This window comes from Microcaecilia unicolor, chromosome 2 (genome assembly GCF_901765095.1).
Source record: "Microcaecilia unicolor chromosome 2, aMicUni1.1, whole genome shotgun sequence".
Lineage (NCBI taxonomy): Eukaryota > Metazoa > Chordata > Amphibia > Gymnophiona > Siphonopidae > Microcaecilia > Microcaecilia unicolor.
The window spans coordinates 250376947-250396749 of record NC_044032.1 but is presented as its reverse complement, the minus strand read 5'-3'; the positions used below and the strand labels follow the sequence as shown (position 1 = coordinate 250396749).

The 19803-nt window shown below is 46.7% G+C and overlaps 1 protein-coding gene across 4 annotated transcripts in view; it reads left to right on the top strand.

Moving 5' to 3' along the window:
- Positions 1-19803, top strand: part of ARAF (A-Raf proto-oncogene, serine/threonine kinase) — a 116339-nt gene that overhangs the window by 38728 nt on the left and 57808 nt on the right. For all 4 annotated transcript variants that reach the window (XM_030193898.1, XM_030193895.1, XM_030193896.1 and 1 more), the window contains one exon: positions 6736-6955. In XM_030193898.1, coding sequence (XP_030049758.1) covers positions 6752-6955 — 204 coding nt within the window. In that variant the 5' untranslated portion in view covers positions 6736-6751. The remainder of the gene's footprint in view (positions 1-6735; positions 6956-19803) is intronic.

Sequence of the window (19803 nt, the reverse complement as noted above, 5' to 3'; positions counted from 1 at the left end):
CATCCTGCTTTCTGCTTCCTGCTCAGCCTCTTTAACCCCCTCCTCCACCCAATCCATCCCCTCCTCCTCCTGCTTCTCACCCCACCCTTCCCTCTTACAGGTGGGAGGCATGATGTATTGATTACGGAGCCAGGGGAACTGGGCTTCTTCCTTCTCCCTCCCTCTTGTGGTCAGAGTTGGTATAGATCCATCTTGTCTATCCCTGGGGCTCCCCTTGCTGGGACGGGCAGTGCATTCTGGGAGACGTAGTTCAGGATTTTGTTGTTTCATTTTGTACCTCTGGGCCGTAGCCTTGTCACAATAGTACTGACATTAGTTGGCATTACATATTAATATTTAGGTACATCTGCTTACACCATGTCAGTGGCCAGTATAAATGTCTGCGACTAAATGTTGCAGTTGCGAAAGTAATGCATGATTCTAGAAGCTTACTGCATAAATGTTGGGCATGCCTCTAACCTGCCCTGCAGAGGCCTAGATTGCAACTGGTACAGCTTTATCAGGAGGATAATCATCAGTTGCCCATTCTGCCCCCCCCCCCCTTGCAGTTATGCGCTATAGATTTCGAGCTGCAAATTAGAGCTAATTACTACCAACTTAACGCCAGTTATTGCTTATCACCAATTAGCACCTAATTTACCAATTGTTACATGCATAACTGACAATTTTCTATAACGCACTGTGTGCAATTTGCACTCTTAAGTGTGAAAATCTGTGTGCAAATTTATAGAATTAGGGGAAACATGTCTCTTCCAGAGCCTTGGAATTATTATCAACTTTGAAAAGTCTACAGTTCAATCTACAAACCAGATTTCATTGATTAAGGGGGTGTTCTGAACAAATCAAGTACATTTTTTTTCTGCCACAAGACTGTCTACTAAAACTAATGGATTATGTCCAGAAGATTCAGTGTTCCATGACAGTCCACAGCCAGGCCTTCTTTCTGCTGCAGTTAGAAAAATGAGAAGGCCACAACAGGATCTTGCATTTCAGTTGAATCAGTATACTCAACCGCTCTCTTCCAGAATTCAGCCATCATCTTTACTTCAGACCATTCTTCAGTGGTTGATGTCTGAATTCAACCTGACTATGGATGTCCTTTTTGTATCGATAGAAAGATACAACAGATGCTTCCAACACCAGTTGAGAAGCCCACTTCAGTTCTCAACTTAATCCGGGAACAACATTACAAGCAGAATAATTGCTTGATATCAGTCATCTGGAGCATCAAACACTATTCTACTCCCTCCAAGGATTACTCGGTTTTAATTAAGGTTCATAATCAAATTGCCATGTTTTATATCAGCAGATAAGGTGGAGTCGGGCCCCTTCTGTTATGCAGGAAAGCAACACAAAGTGACTTTGCCTGAATTTGTATGCAATTGGATTTACATTCCAGACATTCAGAACTACATAGCCAGCAGGGTTTGTTGCTCTCATGAGTGGTCTCTGGATCATCAAACCATAAAGGATTTTTTTCAGGCCTAAAAGCTACTCACATAGATCTGTCTGCCAGCAGCAAGGACACAAAACTACCCCATTTACTAATCTGTGGGTCTAGCCCCAGGTTGGCTGGTGAGAGATACACTGGCCAGAAACTGGACTTGCCCCACTCCTCTAGCCCTATCCTTCCATCTCTCTCATAGCAAGAACCATGCACAAGTTTCAAAAAAGGCCTAGCAAAATCATTCTCATAGCACCTAATAACCTCATCAGACCTGGTTCCCTGTTCTCAAAAGACTTGCAGTTCTTCTGTGGAAATTGAGCAAAATGTAGTTTCTTCCTTGGATCTACCACCACATTCAAATATCTTGGTTGCAGCAAGTAAACTTTCACCAGGTGTTTCACAAATGGTCATGCCCCCATATGGAGAATAATTTTATGAGGAGGTGCTAAGAATGCACAGAAATAAGGGTATTTTAGTCATTTATGCACACATGGTCACATATGTGCACAAATTAGCTCTTTTCCCCTGGGTGTGATTTAATTAGTGTGTGTGTGGAATTGATTACATGAATTTTTGTCAGTGGGGGGGCACACATGGGTGGAGTTTGGGCAAAGCGTAGGTGGATCACACAATTACACACACCCCCTCAGAGTCTATATAGTGTGACTTGAGTTGTGTGCGCAATTCAGGTCGTATTCTGTAACTTAATTATCTTAAGCCAATCAGTGCCAATAATTGCTAATTATCAGGCAATTATTGATACTAATTGGCTTTAATTAGAATTTACGTGCACAACATGCTAAGCGTATTCTATAAAGTGATGTGTGTAAATTCTAATGCATGCTACCGAAAAGGCGTGGGCATTAGAAAAAATTATGTGCACTGTTCTAGAATACACCCGCTCCATGCCTAACTTAGTCACTGGCATTTACACCAAGTTTACTTGGCGTAAATTCCCGCAACTAGATTTAGTTGTGTGGACAGGCCCTAGGCGTATAAACTGCGCTTAAAGTTAGGTGCGGCTTATAGAATATACCTAGGTGTTTTTTTACGGCGCCATGTATAGAATCCTAGCCCATAGAGCCCGATATTCGAAAGGCTTTAACCAAGCATGAGAGGCTCCTGCCTGCGTAAACCATGCCAGGGCAATCCCAGAAGTAATGCAGGCACTGCCATATTCAGTACTGGAGCTCACATAACTAACTGAGCAAGTAGGATTGCTTAAATAGCAGTCCTGACCTTGCTTGGTTTAGCTATATATTGAATAATGTGGCCTTACTCGCATAACTTCTGGGTATCGCTGCTGCCCAGACATAACCCAGCATTGAATATCCTGGTCTAATTTTTCCAGTGGTGGTGAATGTTTTAAAAAATGCTCACCGCTGCCAGCTGAATAGCAACCAGATAGTTTATCAATTTTTTATTATTATTATTTATCCACATTCTGAGGCTGGTGTAAATGTCCACCCCTGCAGTATGGGTACAGGTTAGGCTCCGTATGCTAGTATTTTATCAAGAAAAGTGGGTACCTTCTCTTCTTTATGGTGCCTCCTTATAAGACATCCTCCTAAGAAAGTAATTTTATAATTGCTCACCTGGATTGACAGGACAAAAAGATCCCTGTTTGCAGCCTATTTTATAAAGCTACATAGATGCTTCTTGTGTCTTTATATAATACCAGCACAAATCCTGCAGCAGCGAGTAAAAGAGTGTCAGTTAAAGCGGGAGCACTTACCACTTCCTGTTCAGGAAGTACAGGATCCCACATTAACTGTGCATTAGCCAGTTAGCGCAAGGTAAGTGTTATGTGCTAGCTGGCTAACACTTTCATGCCAACGTTTAGGTGCACCAACTCATTCAAAGTCCAGTGTAAAAAGTGTATTGGGTAAACTGTGGAACAAGGAAAGATCTCAAACGGAGTGGAGGAGTAGCCTAGTGGTTAGTGCAGTGGACTTCCATCCTGTGGAACTGGCTTCAATTCCCATTGCAGCTCCTTGTGACTCTGGGCAAGTCACTTAATCCTCCATTGTCTCAGGTACAAATAAGTACCTGTATATAATATGTAAACCGCTTTGAATGTAATTGGAAAAACCACAGAAAGGCGGTATATCAAGTCCCATTTCCTTTTCCCTATTTGAGATTCTAGATGGAATGTTGCTACTATTGAGATTCTGTTGCTACTATTTGAGATTCTACATGGAATGTTGCTATTCCACTAGCATTCCATGTAGAACCCTGCCCTTGCAGATCAGCAACGCAGCTGCGCAGGCTTCTGTTTCTGTGAGTCTGACGTGCAGGACGTCAGACTCACAGAAACAGAAGCCTGCGCGACCACATTGCTGATCTGCAAGGGCAGGCTTCTACATGGAATGTTGCTAGTGGAGGAGTAGCCTAGTGGTTAGTGCAGTGGACTTCGATCCTGTAGAACTGGCTTCAATTCCCATTGCAGCTCCTTGTGACTCTGGGCAAGTCACTTAACCCTCCATTGTCTCAGGTACAAATAAGTACCTGTATATAATATGTAAACCGCTTTGAATGTAATTGGAAAAACCACAGAAAGGCGGTATATCAAGTCCCATTTCCTTTTCCCTATTTGAGATTCTAGATGGAATGTTGCTACTATTGAGATTCTAGATGGAATGTTGTACTATTGAGATTCTGTTGATACTATTGGAGATTCTATATAGAATGTTGCTACTATTTGAGATTCTAGATGGAATGTTGCTACTATTGAGATTCTGTTGCTACTATTTGAGATTATAGATGGAATGTTGCTGTTCCACTAGCAACATTCCATGTAGAAGCCCTTGCAGATCAGCAATGCGGCCGCGCAGGCTTCTGTTTCTGTGAGTCTGACATCCTGCACGTATGTGCAGGATGTCAGACTCTCAGAAACAGAAGCCTGCACGGCCGCATTGCTGATCTGCAAGGGCTTCTACATGGAATATTGCTAGTGGAGGAGTAGCCTAGTGGTTAGTGCAGTGGACTTTGATCCTGTGGAACTGGCTTCAATTCCCATTGCAGCTCCTTGTGACTCTGGGCAAGTCACTTAACCCTCCATTGCCCCAGGTACAAATAAGTGCCTGTATGTACTATGTAAACCACTTTGAATGTAGTTGCAAAAATCACAGAAAGGCGGTATATCATCCCAATCCCTTTCTCTTTCCCTTTATATGGGACTGTGAATGTTATCATTGGTCAAAAAGCTTGTGCATATTATTAATTTCTTCTTTTAAATTTTTACGTTTGAAAATTAATTTAAAAGTCTGTAATCTGCTAACTGCAATCAACTTATACAGTTATCATTCAGCTGTGAAACACTTAACTTGCACCCCACAGTGGCCCAGCCATTTCACTTGTTGCTTAATTAGGGGTTGTGCTTCCAAAAATAGGTATTCACACTCCTATCAGCAGGAACTGTGGTACATTCTCATGACCTTTGCCTTTAAAATCTTCTAACATTATGCGCAAGTCCTGTATGCCATGATGAAGCCACGACAGTGAAAAATGTAGGCCACCGTCGGGTGCAAGTTAAGTATTTGATAGTTGAATAGTTGAATGATAATTGTATAAGTTGGCTGCAGTTAACAGATCATAGACTTTTAAATTAATTTTCAAAAGTAAAAAGAATAATACAGACAAGGCATTTTGACTAATGATAATATTAACAGCCCCATATAAGACGCTGAAGTGAGTACATATCAGGGCATTTGAGGTCTTTTCCTTGTTTTTACACTGGGCTTTGAGAGAGTTGATGTTCAATACAGATTGATATATAAGTGCATTTAAATGAATTAGTGCCATTTACCTCCAGTTATCACCAGTAATTGGTTTAGTGCTAATTAACATCTAATTTATCAATTAAATTAGATGCGTAACTGTAGATATTCTGTGCCCTATGCATGCAATTTTTGCATGCTAAGCATAAAATTGTACATGCAAGATATTAGAATGAGGGGGTCAGTGTTCTTCAAATACCACACTCCACTTCCTTCACTAGAATACATCTGAGCTCACATTCAGCCTATCATGTCCTCGTAGACATATTTCCATCTACCCAATGTCCAGTTGTTTCCAGATTCATGATGGGGCTTCTCAATGTCACATCACCAATACAGAAGCCTCCTGTGCCATGGGACCTCAGTGTCATCCTTTCATTTCTCACGAAGCCGCCTTTTGTGCTGATGGAATTACATTGCTCAAGCAAGAATTCTAGTAGCCAAATGAAGCTCTAGCACATTGTCTAGCATCCTGTTTCCCTTTCTGTTGCAAACAAACTGGTACTGCTTTACTGGACTGCATGTGCAAAGCAGCTACTTGGTCCATATTTCATACTTTCACTTCACACAGCTGCTTAAACAGTTCAGTCAGAGACTATGCATCGAGTCAAGCTGTATTGGCCAACTTGTCTGTATAATATCAGCAATTCACACATCAAAATCTGTAGCTGGGCCGCTCCTGAACAAATTGAACAGCCTTGAGTCTGTAACCCACTTGCATGCCTGATTTCATTCCTGCTTATCAATAGCTAAAGCATTGTATCTCCCTTGTAATAGCTGTTTTTCTTACACAACAAGATTGATCATGCACACAACCACCCTCCCCAAGAGCTGTAAGCATTCTTTTTTGAGCTATGGAGCTGGTGGGGGGGGGGGGGGGGGGAGGTCTGAGATTACTGTATGCAGGAAGAGCTGCATATGCTCCAGACTTTAAATTTAGTTGTGAATTCTGGGAAAATTGTTCTGTCATGGCACTGTTGGATGACATCACTGCTTGTGTGCCTGATCTGTCCTGCTGTCAACGGAATAGTTTGGTTACAGATGAGAAACAATGCAGCTACCCTATAGATACGGCTTTGAGAATTGCACTCTGTATTTCTAAAGGATTTGGTAGTGCCACTGTTCCAAACCTGTGAAGCCTGGGAAAAGCGCTAATCCAGTAGTTTGTTGCTAATTGACCTAGTTTGTGTTGATAAGGACATTTACTCATTGTAAAAATTACTGCAGATGCACAGTGTTTTTTTTCACTTTGGCCCCTGAGCACCTTTTAGAGAGATCTCTTAGACAGCCTGAGGTTGAACTTGATGTTCCTTTGTCATCTCTCTCTCCATCCAACTATGGTACTATTTAACTTTTCTCCTGTGGTGCGCATCTTTCCAACCCAGTGATGGCTGGCTGTGAAGAACTGAATCATAAAGTGCTTCAAGGCACTGTTGTAGTGAGAGGAGTTGCATGAGCGGGTGATCACTGTCCTCATCTATTCTGACAGAGCTTTTCTCTTACCTACAGCACCTCAGCGTACCCCATGAGACGTTCCCACGACTCCTCCAGCTCTCTTTCCAATGGTTATACCCCTTCACCTGCTGAGCTGGGGAAGGGGAGCGTGGTCATGCTCTCTGCCCCAATCATGGAGTTACCAACGTCCCAGCACGAGCGACGACCAAGCCCTGAGGGAAACAAGTCTGGGGGCACTATCAAAGTTTATCTGCCGAATCAGCAGCGCACAGTGGTGAGAGACCTTTTCCTTCTCTGTCTAGTTTTGTGTTCCATCTATACCTCTTTTTTTCCGTCCCTTTCACGTTTCTGTTTCTTTATGATTCTGAGCCTCTGTCTCTTCTTTCTCTTTAATTCTGCTTCTCTCTCTCCATCTGTCAATGTGTCAGTGTTTTCTGTTTGTCTTTTTCTTTTCTGGTTCTGTGTCATATCTCTGCGTGATCCTCCTTTCTCTTACTCTGGTTATTTTCGTTCGGCATTTATCAGATGTCCTTAACTGCTTGTCTTGCAAGACATCAAAATATACATAAATAGAAAATGATCATTGGAAATTAATGGAATTGTTGATCAAAATACTAAGTAATGATTTAACCAGACATTAGCATAAGAGTGGGGGGGGGGGGGGGGTTTGATGTGGTTTTGAACACAATCAGCCTGGAGTTTCTCTGTTTGTGAAGAGAACGCTTATTCCATCAATGAGGTACAAAAATGGGGGTGTCCTGAAGCTGAGTAGAAGCCCTACTAATGCAAGTGATACATAGGAATGGAGGTATCTACTGAGGAGATGAATAAATAGATTGGATCGATTAAAAAGAAGCAGAACCCTGGATGATCTTGAATTGGCAACAGAATTTAAATGGAAGCCAGTTAACAAGGAGAGATAAGGAAATAACAGAGAAGGTGATAGAGGAAGTGAGCTGCAGAGTTTTGAAAGGTGCTGGAGTGTGTGGAAAAAATGTGTAAGGCCAGTCGGTGAACTATTAAACTTAGTCAAAGATTAAAAAGGGCTTACAGAGGTCTTCATCCATGAAAAGTTAGGTGCAAATTTTGAGCTCACTTTTTAAAAAACTGGGGATTAAATGCATAAAATGAGAGAATTAACTTGACATGCTGACTATATATGTATGGTATAGGGCTGATATTTAGACTGCAGAGGGAGTCCGACTAACTCCTTTGGTCGGCAGTCAGCCCGCATATTCAATGCTGGGTCGTTTCCAGTGGCTGGCATTGAATATCTGGTTTATTTTTAACTAGTTTAAAGTTAACCAGCTATGTCAATATTCAATGATAATTGATTAAAGTTGAACCGGCTAAAGATATACCAGCTTTTTAAGCTGCCTGATGTGGCCGCTTGCAGTAGCCGGATATGAATTAGATATTCAGGGATAGCCTCTCCTAGGCGCTAACCGGGAATATTCAGTGGGGGATAATCAGCTATCCCCCACAGAATACCCTCGTATAGGGCCATTTAATTGGCCAGGTGCCGTGAATATCAGGGGGGTATAGCTTTTCAGCAACCTAAAAGTAACCCATGTAATTTCATTACACATAAACATGCATACACAGGAAAAGGGTGTTGTGAAGAATGATTGTGATATAACAGCATAAGATAAGTCATGCTGACGGGAGGAAGTGACATCATCAGCCCGGATGGCTGTTTAATCTTAGAGCTGCACACAATTCTGCTGTATCAACGGTCATCGAGAGATTAAGTTTCTCTCATTACCTCCCTGTGTGCATGTTAAATAGTGCCAATGGTTTCCAAGCATAAAGCTTCCAAATCGGGTATCTTTGCTGTTCTGCTTCACACTCCTGCGGCAAGGCCCTGCAGCATACTGATTCTCCACTGTGGTATCCTGCGTGATTGAGGTAGAGTCATCCATGGGAGAAGAAGATGATGGCTTTGAGAATTGAAATGCTTCATGGGTAATCTGCAGAACGAATTGAAGGCCATGTTTAAGATTTTGGATAAGATTGATATTATACATATTGATATGAAGGAGCTGGTAGCGTGATTGAAGGATGTTGAAAATAAAGTGGAAGAGCATGAGGAGGCTCTTATGTGCAGATGATCGAAAGCCTCGCACTGTTCCTAAAAGCACTCTAAAAATAGCGCTGGAACAGTGCGGGACTTTACCTCCCCTATGATCAGAGATAATAGCATGCAAATTTAAACACGCTATTATCTCTGATCATAGGGTAGAAGTGCTGGAGGATTGTGCCTGAGCATGCGCTCGGGCACAATCCTCCTGCACTTGTTTGACAGTTCTAGGCTGTCAAAAGCCCAGACCTGTCAAACACAGAGGCTGGAGGTCCATGGGACCACCAGACTCTCAAGTGCCCCCACCCCGAGCCAAGCAACACGGGGGGCTGGAGATCTGGTGGGTCTCCAGCCCCCCTTACCCCGTAGCATCCCCTCAAATAGAGCCCTGGTGGCCCAGTGGGCCGCAAGTCAACCCCTCCCCAGCCCCCCCCCAAACACAGGTCCGTTGGGTCTCCAGCCCCCCTAACCCCCCCCCCCCCCCCACACACACACACGGAGCCCTGGTGGCCCAGTGGGCGGCAAGTGAATGCCCACCCCCCCACCTGGTGGTCTTAGCGGCCCTTCCCCACCCCCTACCTTCATTGGAAGAGGGGATGGGGTGGAGATTGACTCGCAGCCCACTGGGCCACCAGGGCTCCATTCATGTGAGGGGATGCCGGGGGAGGTTGGGGGGGCTGGAGACCCACCGGATCTCCTGCCCCCGTGTCACTGGGGAGGGGGGGGGTCAGGTCAGAGCTCCTGTGGGGGAGGGGGGGCTCGGGCTGCTGCATTGGGGGGAATGGACAGCGCTCACCATTCCTCCCCAATGGTCTGCCAGCTGCGTTTGCTTCTGATCATCGGCTCATTAGTGAGGCATATACTGAAACAGCTGCACTGCTGCTCCATACAAAGGAGCTTCAATTTAAGCTGGATGATTTGGAGAACTGGGGTTGGAGAAAGTCTCAGGTTCCAGGGTGTCCCGGAGTCGGGCGGGACTGAAAATGTCTTGGTGATCATGCAGGAACTGTATGGTCAGCTGCTGTTGAATAGTGGCGTGCATAGCCCAGTGGAAATAGAGAGGGCAAGCCTGGGGCGCAGAACCGCCCTCATGATATCATTGTGCGATTTGTTAAGGGGCAGATTTTGCAGAAGGTGTGACAAGGCATTGAATTGAAATTCCAAGATGCTCCAATACAGGTGTAGTAGGATCTCTCTTCCTACACTTTATCTAAGAAGCATGAGATGAAGCCAATTCTCGATTATCTGAATAAAGAAGAGAGGTGTGGTAGCCGTGTTAGTCCACTCTTAAAGGTTATCAATAGAAATCAAACAAAAGAAAACATGGAAAAGAAAATAAGATGATACCTTTTTTTATTGGACATAATACATTTCTTGATTAGCTTTTGAAGGTTGCCCTTCTTCGTCAGATCGGAAATAAGCAAATGTGGTAGCACATTTGCTTATTTCCGATCTGACGAAGAAGGGCAACCTTCGAAAGCTAATCAAGAAATGTATTAAGTTATGTCCAATAAAAAAGGTATCATCTTATTTTCTTTTCCATGTTTTATTTTGTTTGATTTCTATTGATAACCTTTAAGAGTGGACTAACACGGCTACCACACCTCTCTTCTTTATTCAGATAATCGAGAATTGGCTTCATCTCACGCTTCTTAGATAAAGTGTAGGAAGAGATATCCTATACTTGTGATTCTAGCATTCAAAAGTCTAATACTCAGAGTTATTTGGATAGAGTCCATCTTCCTGAGCTCACTGAGGCGCAAACTGTGTTGTTGAACAGGCTGGTTAGTCTCGAAGAAATATTGTCAGCTATTAAATCCTTGGCTACTTGTAAATCAACCAGCCTTGATGGTATCCTGAACGAGTTTTACTGTAAATTTGCTCCAGAGCTAGCTCCTTTATTAAGAGGTCTTATTGATGCTGTTCTGGGGTTGATGATGGAGGCCTAGATTGTTATTTCAAAAGAAAACAAGGACAAAACACAATGCTCCTCCTATCATCTTATTATATCTGTTCCTAATACAGATGTCAAAATTGTGGCGAAGATCTTGGCTATGCGGTTGAGTGCTGTTCTGCTTCTGCTTATTCATCCTGACCAAGTTGGTTTTATCCAGCATAGGCAAGCAGCAGACAGCATTCAGCTTAGGATGTACCTTAATTTTATAGTACAAAGAGAAAAGATACTAGTTGTCTTCTTAGTATTGATGCAGAAAAAGCCTTTGATAGGCTACATTGGGGCTTTTTAGATGTGACCGTAGAGAAGTTTGGGATGCCCGTTTTAGGATTTTGGATGTATGCTTTATATTCAGACCCTAAAGCTTGTGTGCGAATTAACGGGGGGAACTCATCTCTGTTTTTTTCTGAGCAGGGTTGCATGTCAGGGTTGCCCCTGCTCTTTGCTTTTTCTATGGAGCCCTTTGCTGTGACTGTTCGGGTTGGAGGTCATGATTACCAGCTCGATCTCATTGCGATTGACGTGTTGATACTTTTATGAAACTGGTGATCTCCTTTCCTAATTTGATACGGGAGATTTGTGCCTACAGCAATGTAATTTGGCTTTAGGGTCAACATGGCCAGTATTGGTCTTTGTTGCCTTTCTCCTGGTTTGCCAGGATCTCTATCGTTAAAATGGATATACTGTCCAGAATGATGTATCTGTTCCAGGTGTTACCTGTTGCTCCTCGGGGAGATTTTTTTGTATCCCTGCATGATAGGATTTTTTTTTTTTTTTTTTGGGGGGGGGGGGGGGTGCAAAATAAGAGGCCTTGGCTATCTAGAGCTATTTTTTATAGGGCTCATAAGGTGGGGAGGACTGGGTGTCCCTAATTTTATCTTATAAGATCTGCTCAAGCCGAGCTGCAGTAGAGTGGTTTCAAAACCAAGATTCTAAATTGTGGATTCCTTTAGAGCAATGGCTAGTGGACACAGTTCCTCTTTCTTATCTTATTTGGATGCTGCCGAAATATTGGCAACTTCCTGAGCAGTGCTCCCTGGCTACCTTGGTGATATTCCATGCTTAGCAACAAGAGGAAATATTTTTTCACTTAATGAATACTTCCATATCATCAAGCTGATCAATCCATAGACTGGTGGGTTGTGTCCATCTACCAGCAGGTGGAGATAGAGAGCAAACTTTTGCCTCCCTATATGTGGTCATGTGCTGCCGGAAACTCCTCAGTATGTTCTCTATCTCAGCAGGTGGTGGTCACACACAGCAGCAGCTCTGGCTAGGCCTCCAAGCCTAATTTTTAGGTTTTGTTGAGTGCCTGGGGTTGAGGGCTCTTCTTGAGCAAGTGCAAACCTGGTGGCGCCAGGTCCCTCCTTTTCTCCCCCCTCCCGCTGGCTCCGTTAAAAAAAAAAAAAAAAAATTTTGAATGTCCTTAAAGGCGTTTATTTTGACGTTTATTTAAACGTTTATTGCAGCTACTCACTGGGACACCAGGTCGTTACAGCTCGGAGCGGCAAGCAGGTAATTTTTACCTTTTTATAGCGGGCAGGGGGTTCCCCGATTCTTCTCCTCGTGGCATATGGCGTCGGAGGGCGAGGGCGCAAAGAGTCGCTCCCCGGATCGCTTGAGCGCTTCTAGAGGGGATGCGGGGGTCTTAAAGCCTGATTCGCCCTTGTTGGGTGACAGTTTTGTGACCGATGAATGTCCCGGTCCTTCCTCCGGCGTGGCGGTTTTTCCCGCCATAAACGCCCATCCCCCGCTCCTCGCCTCCGCCATCTTGGCCGGCCACGCGGCTCGGACGGCTTCTTCTTGGGCCGCCCTTGAGGTTGGAGACATTAATGCTATGAACGCCCTTAATTTGGGCGACGGCACAAAAGCGGCTAAAGTTAAGCGCCGTTCTTCCCGCGCGGCTCCTTCGCGGAGTGTCGCGCCGGACGCCATTTTGGATGCGCAGCCTGTCTCTCCCCCGCTCTTGCGAGCGCCGGTTGAGGGTGCGTCTAGGGCTGTAGCCCAGGCTGCGGAAGTGCAGAGTCTGGGGGGCTTCTCCCCCGAGTTTGTTTTGCTGCTGCATCAGGCCTTCCTTATGCAAAACGCTGCCCCTGCTCCCTCGTCTGGTAAAGAGGTTGAGGTTTCCAGAGGTAAACGCCCTCGGGTTGATTCCCAGGCCTTGGAGGACTTTGTCTCCTCCGATGTAGATGAGGGCAGCGTATCTGAGTGCTCCCAACGGTCCTTTGCGGATTCCTTGGAGGAGACGGATCCCCGCTCGGATGGAGCGGATGACCCCTCTGCAGCGCGGCTTTTTAGCTCAGAGGATTTGCCCAACCTGTTGATACAGGCCATGGACACTTTGAAGATTTCCTCTCCGGAGGACGTCTCTCCCTCAGCCCCTGTTGGCTCTGCCATTATGCTGGGGACGAAGCGCCCGCCTAGAACCTTCCACGTGCATGATGCCATGCACACCTTGATTTCGGCTCAATGGGATGTCCCTGAAGCGAGCCTTAAAGTGGCTAGGGCTATGTCCCGCCTCTATCCTTTGACTGAAAGTGAGCGTGAGGCCTATCTGTGGCCTACCGTGGATTCTTTAATCACTGCGGTGACTAAGAAAACGGCGTTGCCGGTGGAAGGTGGCACGGCCCTAAAGGACGCCCAAGACAGAAGATTGGAGGCGGCCTTAAGGTCGTCCTTTGAGGCGGCTGCTTTAAGTTTGCAGGCCTCAGTTTGCGGCTCCTATGTGGCCAGGGCGTGCCTGACTATGGTGCAGCGGGCTTCCCCCTCGGATCATTCCTTGCGGGCTGATTGGCCGGCCCTGGAATCGGGCTTAGCCTATTTGGCAGACTTGCTGTATGATGTCTTGAGGGCCTCAGCTAAAGGCATGGCTCAGACAATCTCTGCGCGGCGGTGGCTTTGGCTGAAACATTGGTCTGCTGACCACGCCTCTAAATCCCGCCTGGCTAGATTGCCTTTCAAAGGCAAGCTGCTCTTTGGGGTCGAGCTGGACAAAATCGTGACCGATCTCGGCACGTCTAAGGGCAAGAAGTTACCAGAGGTCAGGGCTCGGGCTAGTACTCGTCCCGGTACCTCCAGAGGACGGTTTCAGGAAGCCCGTCGGTACCGCCCGGGCAAGTCGGGTTCCTCTGCCCCCTCTTCCTTAAAGAGGAATTTCTCCCCCAAGCAGCATTCCTTTCGCAGAGACCGCCGTCCCGGAGGTGCTCCCTCCGGTCCTCCCCCAGGGTCTCGTACCCAATGACGGGGCCTTGGTCCACGCCCCAGTGCAGATTGGAGGACGGCTGTCCTCGTTTCTGGGCGAGTGGACCACAATAACTTCAGACGCTTGGGTGCTGGAAGTCATCAGAGACGGCTACAAGCTAGAGTTCTGCCGACCCTTAAAAGACGGGTTTGTACTCTCTCCCTGCACGTCTCCGGTCAAAGCTGTGGCAGTGCAGCAGACTTTGGACAATCTGATCCGCCTGGGTGCGGTCGTTCCGGTGCCAGAAAGTCAGCTTGGCAAGGGGCGTTACTCCATTTACTTTGTGGTACCAAAGAAAGGAGGTTCTGTCCGGCCTATCCTCGACCTCAAAGGGGTCAATCGGGCCTTGAAAGTGCGGCACTTTCGCATGGAGACTCTCCGCTCTGTTATAGCGGCAGTGAAGGCAGGGGAGTACCTGGCATCCTTGGACATCAAGGAAGCGTACTTGCATATTCCCATCTGGCCTCCTCATCAACGCTTTCTGCGTTTTGCAGTCCTGGGCCGACACTTCCAGTTCAGAGCCCTCCCGTTCGGGTTGGCTACTGCTCCGCGGACCTTTTCCAAAGTAATGGTGGTCATCGCAGCCTTCCTGCGAAAGGAAGGAGTACAAGTCCATCCTTATCTGGACGACTGGTTGATCCGAGCCCCCTCTTATGCAGAGTGCGGCAAAACTGTGGACCGGGTAGTTGCTCTTTTGAGCTCCCTGGGATGGATCATCAACTGGGAGAAAAGCCAGCTGCGCCCGACTCAGTCCCTGGAGTATCTGGGAGTTCGATTCGACACCCAAGTGGGCAGAGTGTTCCTGCCAGACAATCGGATTGTCAAGCTTCAGGCTCAGGTGGACCAGTTCCTGGTAGCCACTCCTCTTCGGGCTTGGGACTATGTGCAGCTGTTGGGCTCTATGACGGCCACGATGGAAGTAGTGCCCTGGGCCAGGGCTCATATGAGACCACTACAACAATCTCTGCTGCAGCGCTGGACTCCGATGTCGGAGGATTATGCTGTGCGCCTTCCCTTGGACCCAGCAGTGCGCAAGGCGCTGAGCTGGTGGATGCAGACAGACAAGTTGTCTGCGGGAATGCCTCTGGTGACCCCGGAGTGGATTGTCGTCACGACGGACGCCTCTTTGTCGGGCTGGGGAGCCCACTGCTTGGGAAGGACAGCGCAGGGGCTTTGGTCTCCTGCAGAGGCAAAGTGGTCTATCAACCTCCTGGAACTCAGAGCCATTCGGTTGGCGCTTTTGGAGTTCATCCCGGTATTGGTGTTGAAGCCGGTACGGGTCCTGTCGGACAATGCCACGGCTGTGGCCTATGTCAACCGCCAGGGAGGTACCAAGAGCGCCCCTCTAGCCAAGGAGGCTATGAATCTATGCCAGTGGGCAGAAGCGAACCTGGAGCAGCTGTCAGCGGCCCACATTGCCGGAGTCATGAATGTCAAGGCGGACTTTCTCAGTCGCCATACCTTGGAGCCCGGAGAGTGGCAGCTATCTGCTCAGGCGTTCTTGGACATCACGAAGCGCTGGGGCCAGCCGAGCCTAGATCTGATGGCGTCATCGGCCAATTGCCAAGTGCCGCGCTTCTTCAGCAGAGGACGGGACCCTCGATCCCTGGGAGTAGATGCTCTTCTCCAACAGTGGCCGACACAAGAGCTCCTCTATGTGTTCCCGCCCTGGCCCATGTTGGGCAGGGTGCTAGACCGGGTGGCAAAGCATCCCGGCAGGGTAATCCTGGTGGGTCCGGATTGGCCCAGACGTCCCTGGTATGCGGACTTGATCAGGCTATCAGTCGACGATCCTCTGCGGCTGCCAGTGGAGCAGGGCCTGTTACATCAGGGTCCCGTGGTGATGGAGGATCCCTCCCCCTTTGGTCTTACGGCCTGGCTATTGAGCGGCAGCGTCTGAGAAAGAAGGGCTTCTCAGACAAGGTCATCGCCACTATGCTGAGAGCGAGGAAGCGCTCTGCTTCTACTGCTTACGCCAGGGTTTGGCGTATATTTGCAGCGTGGTGTGAAGCAGGCTCACTTTCTCCCTTCACTGCTCCAATTTCTTCAGTGTTGGCGTTCCTGCAAGAAGGTCTGGAGAAAGGCCTGTCGCTCAGTTCCCTTAAAGTCCAGGTAGCGGCTCTGGCTTGCTTCAGGGGCCGCCTGAAGGGTGCTTCCCTGGCTTCGCAGCCAGATGTGGTGCGCTTTCTCAAGGGAGTTAATCACCTGTGCCCTCCTCTGCACTCAGTGGTGCCTGCGTGGAATCTCAACCTGGTGCTAAGAGCATTGCAGAAGCCGCCTTTTGAACCCTTGTCGAGGGCATCTCTGAAAGACCTGACGTTGAAAGCAGTCTTTTTGGTGGCTATCACTTCAGCCAGAAGAGTTTCCGAGCTCCAGGCGCTCTCATGTCGAGAGCCCTTTCTGCAGTTCACTGAGGCAGGAGTGACTATTCGCACAGTGCCTTCCTTCCTGCCCAAGATTGTTTCTCGCTTCCATGTGAATCAGCAGCTCTGTCTCCCTTCCTTTCATAGGGAGGACTACCCAGAGGAGTACTCTGCTCTTAAATATCTGGATGTGAGACGAGTCATCATCAGATACTTGGAAGTGACCAATGAGTTCCGGAAATCGGATCATCTGTTTGTCCTGTTTGCAGGTCCTCGTAAGGGTCTGCAGGCTGCTAAGCCTACAGTGGCAAGATGGGTCAAGGAAGCCATTGCAGCGGCTTATGTGGCCGCGGGGAAGGGGCCGCCTGTCCAGCTGAAGGCTCACTCCACTAGAGCTCAGGCGGCCTCGATGGCAGAGGCCGGGTCCGTCTCCTTGGAAGAGATATGCAAGGCGGCAACTTGGGCTTCGGCTCATACATTCTCCAAGCATTACCGCTTGACTGTGGCTGCACGGGCGGAGGCCCGGTTTGGAGCTTCAGTGTTGAGGTCAGGGATTTCAATGTCCCGCCCTGGGTGAGTACTGCTTCGGTACATCCCACCAGTCTATGGATTGATCAGCTTGATGATATGGAAGGTAAAATTATGTATCATACCTGATAATTTTCTTTCCATTAATCATAGCTGATCAATCCATAGCCCCTCCCAGATATCTGTACTGTTTTTATTCTGGTTGCATTTCAGGTTCAAGTTTAGTCTTCAGTTACTTCAGAAAGACTTCGTGTTCAAGTTTTTTCACTTGGATTCTTCAAGAGTTGAGACGAGTTTGTGTTACAGTGAGCTGCTGCATTCCTCTCCCCTCCGTTTTACGGGGCTGGATTGAGATTTAAATTCTGCCGGCACTCCCTCCCGCTTCCTGCGGCTGTAGGGCAGCTTTGTACCCCTCCCGCTTCGGCGGTGTTAGGGTCAGTCAGCTCCTCCCGCGGTTGCGGTTGCAGGATAAGCCAGATCCCCCCGCATCGGCGGGTGTGGTGTCCCTCCCCCGCTCCGCGGGGATGAGCTGGACGGATTCCCCTCCCCCACTTGTGTGGGGATGAGCTGGGTTAATTCCCCTCCCCCGTTTCGGCGGTGGTGAGCTGGGCAGAGTGTCCCTTCGTGGGTGTAATTCTCTAAGTGCTGAGTCCTGCGGATGGAGCTTTGATATCGACATACTGAGGAGTTTCCGGCAGCACATGACCACATATAGGGAGGCAAAAGTTTGCTCTCTATCTCCACCTGCTGGTAGATGGACACAACCCACCAGTCTATGGATTGATCAGCTATGATTAATGGAAAGAAAATTATCAGGTATGATACATAATTTTACCTTAAGCTCTGGAACTCATTACCAAAGGATGTGGTATCAGTGGTTAGTGTATCTGGGTTTAAAAAAGGTTTGGACATGGCTTATCCCTTGGATCAGTAACATGAATCTTGCTACTATTTGGGATTCTGTCATGTACTTGTGACCTGAATTGACTACTGTTGGAAGCAGGATACTGCTAGATGGACCATCGGTCTGACCCAGTATGGTTATTTTTATGTTCTTATGCCTTATTTCTACTTTTCATTGTTTTTTGTGCCGGCAGAATCTGATCCCAGTAGCTCATCGGTTCAGATGGGAATTAGAACTGAAAGTGTCTTACTCTGAAACTGATTGGGGGGAAAAAAAGGGAACTTGCTGTCTGTCAACCACTAAGTCCTTAAACTTACAGAAAATTTCTGTTAAAGTTCTTTATTGCTGGTAACTTACCCCGGGCGTTTGCAGCACTGTTTTTCTGTAGCTTTGCTCTTTTGTTGGCGTCGCTGTGGGGAGTTGGGCCCCATGGCTTATACTTGGCGGCATTGTTTGAAAACCCAGGTCTTTTGGAGGCCGTCTAAGTTCGTATATTGTTGCTTTTGGGATATCATGTTCCTTAGGATCCTGGTGGTTTTTTGTTGAGCAGACCTGGTCCTGGGGTTTACTATTGCAAAGAATTTTCGAGTTCAGCAATGCCTTATTTCTGCTCAGCTTACTTTAGCCCAGTTCTGAAAGAAACCTGGGCCTCCTTCAATGCAGGCCTAGCCATTTCGGCTCTGTCATTTCTATGTTATGGGTAAATTGAGGACTATGGATTTGAGAGCTCTTGGAAGATGAGGAAAAGTTGTGGTGCCCTCTTGCTTCGTTGGCCTCTTGATCACTTTGTATTGTTCATAGTCAATTGTTTGTATCCTTCCATCTTTGTGTGCATTTTGCTTGCTATTTGAGAAAAGGAAGGGGGAGGTTGGGAGGGTTGTTACCTGTTTTAAAATTGTGAAAAAGTGAGGTTGTGTGTTGTTCTGTAACTTGAATTGGTGGAATGTATCATTTGTCTTTGCTTGGATGTTATTCCTACAGCTATGATTGTTGATTATTAATTTGTTATTATTTTGTAGAATTTTTGCTTATTTTTGGATTGCTCCACTTTTTATCAATAAAAGACCTTGTTTAGTTTAAAAAAAGGAAAAGAAAAGCCATGCTGAATCTGACAAAAATACACTGAGTCTAGCATCCTGTCTCTTAGAATGCCCAGTCTGGGTCACCAATACCTGTAGATCCCCCCCAAAAAATAGATCTGTTACTAGCTCATTTCCAAGGATGAGCAGTGGTTCTCCAGTAAACTTACCAACTTTCTCAAAACTGAATCCTTTTGTTTTATTTATGCAATGGAGGCAGTGCATACAAATCTTTCTCATGAATATTCATTGTGGATATCATGAAAACCTGACTGGCTGGGGCTCCTCCAGGACCAGGTTTGGGAACCACTGATGTAAGTGATGGTACCTTAAATGTAAAATGTCTTTTTGGCTACTTCACTAGTATTCTATAAAGAAAAATAGGCATCTACTTTTCTTTGTAGCATATTCTTATAGTGGGTGCCCTGTTGTAGATTTATTCTCTTTGGTACCCATCTCACACTTTTAAAGATTGCTCCTTAGCTCCTAGGAGGTGAACAAAGAATCATTTCTCAAGCAGAACTTATGAGCCATCAAATAAGAGGTCTAATCACATTCTCCCAAACGCAGAGTCTGCCAAGAATCTATCGATCCCAGTGTCTTTAAATGTGCACACAGTGGCGGCAATTCTGTAATGGCTTAAAGGCACGGCTAAGCTGTTATAGGACACTAGCGCAAAACTGCATTGACGTGCCAAGAGGTAGGTGTGCCCACTTAAAGCAGCTCAATGGCTTGCATAAGTGTGCGCACCTAAATGCACCATGCAGTGTGCACAATTGACAATATTCTATAAGTTGCACATCATTTTTCGAGATGCACATGCTCGACCCCCTTGTAGCCCCCCCCCCCCCCCCCCCCCCCCCCCGGGACGGTTGCACACAATGATCAGTAACTGCAAAACTTTGCAGCACTATAATAAAAGGCTCATATTATCTCTGCACACTGTGGAGAATTAGTTACTCTGGGATTCTCC